The sequence below is a fragment of the Echinops telfairi genome, unplaced genomic scaffold (assembly GCF_000313985.2).
Source record: "Echinops telfairi isolate 266 unplaced genomic scaffold, ASM31398v2 ScPeMD7_22;HRSCAF=79, whole genome shotgun sequence".
NCBI lineage: Eukaryota > Metazoa > Chordata > Mammalia > Afrosoricida > Tenrecidae > Echinops > Echinops telfairi.
This window is the reverse complement of record NW_022103919.1, coordinates 8421585-8426590: the sequence shown is the minus strand read 5'-3', so window position 1 is coordinate 8426590 and position 5006 is coordinate 8421585. Positions and strand designations below refer to the sequence as shown.

General features: G+C 58.1%; 1 protein-coding gene across 1 annotated transcript in view; it reads left to right on the top strand.

Moving 5' to 3' along the window:
• Positions 1–5006, top strand: part of RALGDS (ral guanine nucleotide dissociation stimulator) — a 45718-nt gene that overhangs the window by 9719 nt on the left and 30993 nt on the right. The window contains exon 3 of the mRNA XM_013007395.2: positions 615–696. Coding sequence (XP_012862849.2) covers positions 615–696 — 82 coding nt within the window. The remainder of the gene's footprint in view (positions 1–614; positions 697–5006) is intronic.

Here is a 5006-nt window from a genome sequence, read left to right as displayed (position 1 = left end):
GGGAGCTGAGGGTTATAGGCAATGACGGCTCCCTGAACCTATTGGTGGCGTGGAGTAATCAGGGTCTCCTCCCACCCCACTGGGCTGGGCTCATACCACCTGGGAGCTCTGCGTCTGAGCCGGAGTAGGGGGGACTGAAGTCTGTATTTTGTGTGGCTCTGGGCTGGACTGTTCGTGGCCACAGCCCACCCTCCGGTGTTCTTTGGGATGGAGTAGGGTGGGGATGGAGCCTTAGGGTAATGGAGGAAAGAACCAGGTCTACCCAAGCGGGAGCAGGCCTGAGCTAGGGCCCCTAGGACACAGCCCTGCCTACTCTGTCTACTCTGACTAGCCCAAGGCCTAGTAGGAGCAGGAATTCCTGGCCCTGGCTGTCACAGGAGCAGGTATGACAGCCATGTGGGTGACACCAGGTCTAGGCACTTGGGTACTCCACTCCACTGGGGTGGACGGGCAGGGTGGCAGACTGGCAGAGGGCCTCCTGGGCACCCTAGTGCCCCCACCGCATCCCACCCCTCCATGGCTCGGGAAGCAGGCCCGGCTGGCACACGGCCTGCGGTGAGCAGGGGGAGGAAGACCTGGGTGCTGTTTGCCTTTGTCTCCGTGGTGACGGCCAGGCGGCGCGCCGCTGTCCGCCAGGCCACTCTCCGAAGCCCAGCACCTTTGCTGGCACCTTCGTCCCCCGCCCCATCAACCAAGGTGAGTTTCCAAGGTAACCGCACCTCTGCCTGCCTGGGAGGCTGGGCAGGTCACAGACAGGGCTCCGGGCTCCTTGGTGATTGCCTGCCAACTTCTCAGCCTCTTTCCTTGACAGAACTGGTTGAAGGAGTTTACTGGCAGCCATGGGGCAGTTCCGCTTGCCTTTTGATGTGAGGGACAGGGCGAGGGTGCCCACGCTGCTGGCCTCCCTACCTGCTCCCAGCCTGGGCCAGTCAGTCAGGGAGGGCCGTGGCGTGGGTACCGTGCGTCTCCCATGATAGAGGGCTTCGGGGTGTGGTTCTACCACCTGTCCTCTGCCAGGTGGCGGTGTTATTACTGTGCTACGATGGAGGAGCTGAGATAAGGTTAGCCGGCCACTCGCCATGGCAGCCGAGACTCGGGGGAGAGCCAGGAGCTCGCAGGCAGGGCTGCTGTCTCCTGCCAAGCACAGATGTGGAACTCTGCCTACCGCCTCCCTGTCCGAAGCACCCTGGTGCTCAGTGGTTATGTGTTGGGCCGCTGAGGTCAGCAGTTTGAAACCACCAATGTTCCTCGGGAGAAAGATGGGGCTGTCTCTTCCCTTTAAGGGTTACAGGGTCGCTATGGGTTGGGATCAACTCAATGACAGTGAGTTTGGTTTTACTGATTTTCCCCTGTTAGGGCTCCAGGGCCTGGGCACAGGTGTAGGGCAGAGACTGTGGGATGCCCTGGGCCCCTCCTTCCAATAGAGGGGCCACGTGTACCCAGCATGTCCACACTGCTTGCTATGCTGCAGTCCAGAATTTGAGTCTCCTTGTCAGTCTGCTTCTTCTCACCCTCTGCTTCTCTGCAGAGGAGCCCATGTTGGTCTGCTAACCACAAGGTCAGCAGTTCGAAATGACCAGCTACTCCTAGGGAGAGAGAAGAGGCTTTCTCCCATAAATGTGTATATCCTCAGAAACCCCCAGGGGCAGTTCTACCCTCCTATAGGGTCACTGTGAATTGGAATCAACTTGCTGACAGTGATTTTGGTTTTAGGTTTGGCTTCAGCTCCTCCGAAGGAGCCCCAGTGGTATGGTGGGTTGTGTGTTGGTCAGCGGTTCAAACCCACCAGTTGCTCTACAGGAGAAAGATGAGGCTGACGGCTCCTGTAACGATTTACAAGGTTGGAAACTCACAAGGGCAGCCCTACTCTGCCCTGTAGGGTCGCTGTGAGTTGCTGCTAATGGGTTTTTTGCTTTGGGCTTTTGGCCTCTCTTCCCCTCTCTTGTATGCCCCTCTGGGCTGTTCGCACATTGAACTGGTAGCCCTCAGGGCTGTGCATGACCTGTGGGTGTGTCTGGCAGCTGAGCCCCTCAGGATTAGGGGAGAGTTAATGGAGTAGCCCCTACGGTACCCACTTCTCACACGGATGCAAGGTCCCTGCCTAAGGGCCTTCATGGGCACACTCAGAAGTCAGGGGTCATGCGTGCCCTTTACGGGGAGGACAAGGTCCCACAGGGATCGCAGCTGAGCTTGGCCCCTCTGCATCCCAGTCCTGACCCCAGGCTTAGGTGCATCTTATGCTGGGTGCCTCGGGACAGTGATGCCCAAGGAGGTCAGAGGTTTGGGGTGGACATGGTCTCCCAGAGCTCGGGGTGCACCCTTTCCCACTTTTTGATTAGCACTCAGCTCAGCTCAGCCCCGGGACTTCCCCTTGGAGGGGGAAACCCCTGAAGTTCCTGGGAGCCCAGCTAGAGGGAGTGTGTCACCTCCACCAAGGTGTGTCCTCTCCCCCGCCTACCCATAGAAGGCCACCCCAGGACCCAGGCAGGCCAGGAATGGTGACGTTGGTGCTAGGAAATGACCAGGGCACCAGGCCAGGCTACACCCTCCCCGGGTCCTCCCTGGCGTCTAAAAATAGGCCGCAGAAGAGAGAGATAGGAACCTCTGCCGGCCCAGGGCCAGTTGCAAGATTGTCCCTGGCATCTGGCCCGAGTTTGGGAACCGAGCTGTGGTCTCACTCTGCCATGAGCTCCCTCGGTCAAAGCCCAGTGGGCAGATAGGCACAATGTCCACTGCCTGGATGCTGCCCTCTGCCCAGCGCTGACCCAGGCTGCTGTGTGCCTAGCAGACGTGGTCGAAGCTGCATCCAGCTCAATTCCCATCGAGGCCCTGGGCCATGTCTTGACTTGAATGTTAGTTGGAGCAGCATTGATGACTCACCTCTTGTGCCCGGCAGAGGGTTGGGATGTATGGGAAGCACAGGTCTGGAGGAAGGAATGACGGGGGACAGGTCCAGAGTGGAGACAGCCTAGAGAGTGTTTCTCACTGGGTGCAGTGAGAGACAAGTGTGGGACACTGGCTGGAGCCACGCCACGCAGTGGGTGTTTGGCAGAGGCCACTGGGAGGCCCCTGAAGGAGCAGAGATCCTTTGTCTGGGGACCAACGCTGGATAGTGGCAAGGAGAAAAAGGGACCACAGAGATTGGACCTGAACCCACATTCCTGGGCCCTAAATGGAAGCTGCCACTCGGGGGTGGGGGTGGGGCATGTACATCAGTGGATCTGTGCAGCACACACATGCTCATGGCTAATGGATGTGTGCCCCCCCCCCCTTCCATCCTCCCATTAGCTCCAGCCTGGCCTTGTCACTCGTAGGAAGGTGTGACCCCGTGTGGCCAGGTCGTCTGAATTTATCTAAGAAGCCGGAAATGTGGATTTTTACATGAAGTCACCCAACCTTTCCCTCTTGGCTCAAAAAATGCAACAGCACTTGGCTAGCCAAACACCACACACGCGTGAGGTGGCTTTGGCCTGGTTCTTGGGCCCTGGCTGGCGTCTGCAGCCTGCACCTCATAGCTTCTTTGCAAGGAGCATCCCCGTGGCGGCGTGGGGGGCACGAGGTTGAGAAGTGAGCCCAGTGAAGAAGGAAGGGAGAGACCGCTCAGCTCGCACTGGGCGATACCCCCCAGGCTTTGTTAGGTGCTTCGTCCTTTCCAGAGATCTCCAAAGAATTGTTCCCTTTGTTCCTCCCAGCAGGCCCTCCTCCACGGGCCTGGAGCTCCAGTAGTGACCCCACCTCCAGCACCCCCAGGCCCCTGTAGCAGCCAGTCCAGCCTCCGGAGCTCAGCTTTCCCCAGGCCCACGGCCTGGCCCCCAGTGCCATCAGCTGTGGGGGGGTGGCAGAGCTGAGGAGGCGTTGCTACCACAGCCCCTGGTCTGGGGTGTGTTGCTCCCTGGGAGGCTGCTGGACACTAAGTCTCCAATTGTGTCCTTGCCCTTGTTTTGGAACTATGGGAAGCTGGAAATAGAAACAGTAGTAGTGAAAGTGGCTTAATAAGCCCCATTGCCCATCCTCAGATCACCACAGGTCATTCTTGTTTCACCGAGTAGCGCCCATCCTGCTTGCCCCACAGTGTTCCTGCAGACCCCGGGCGTACGTACCATCCCTCAGGATGAGTTCCCATTTAGCCTCCTAGTAACTTCGCCAGCACTCTCCCACCTAAGAACAGACTGTGATAGTAGCAAACCCCCAGCAGTGTTCAGCTAGCCCTGTTTGCCTCTTGTTGGTCCGAGCATGGAACTGCTTAGCATGCTCTACCACCCACGACCATCCTCGACTAGGATTTCCTTATGGAGTCTTGGGTGGCGTTGTCGGGTAAGCATTGGACTGCTAACTTACAAGGTCAGCGGTTCAAACCCACCAGCCACTCAGCAGGAGAAAGATGAGGCTGTCTGTTCCCATAAAGATTTACAGCCTCAGAAATCCTATGTAGAGGAGTGGTGTAGTGGGTTACACGTTGAGCTGCTAATCCCAAGGTCCGCAGTTCAAAAGCACCAGCTGCTTCACCAGGAGAAAGAGGAGGCTCTCTACTCCCATAAAGAGGTGCAGTCTTGGAAACCCACAGGGGCAGTTCTACCCTGTCCTACAGGGTTGCCGTGAGTCGAATCCACTTGATTGGCTGCAGTTTCTTCTTTGCCTCTGTTTTTCCCTGCCCGGCATGGAGGACTTCTGTTGGTAGGGTGCGCATCTCATCCCTGAAGGAATCCTAGGATCTCCCCTCCTGCGTGCTTTCTTCTTGCTTCCTCGTGCTACACACTGCCAGCAGAGCTTGTCGGGATGGTGAGACTGAACTGCCGGGACGAGACTGGCTGTGCTGCCACTTGTCCAGATCTTTGATCAGCCCCGTGAAGTTCACAGGCACGCTCTCAGCTCCGTGACCCTTCGTGATTTCAGTTGCACCCACGCACCCAGGCTGAAGGCCCAATGGTGGCGGAGCATGCCGGCCGCTCAGGTCTTGCCATTTGGCCACCTTCTCAGCGTCATTGGCGCTCTGGAGAGCATCGGCC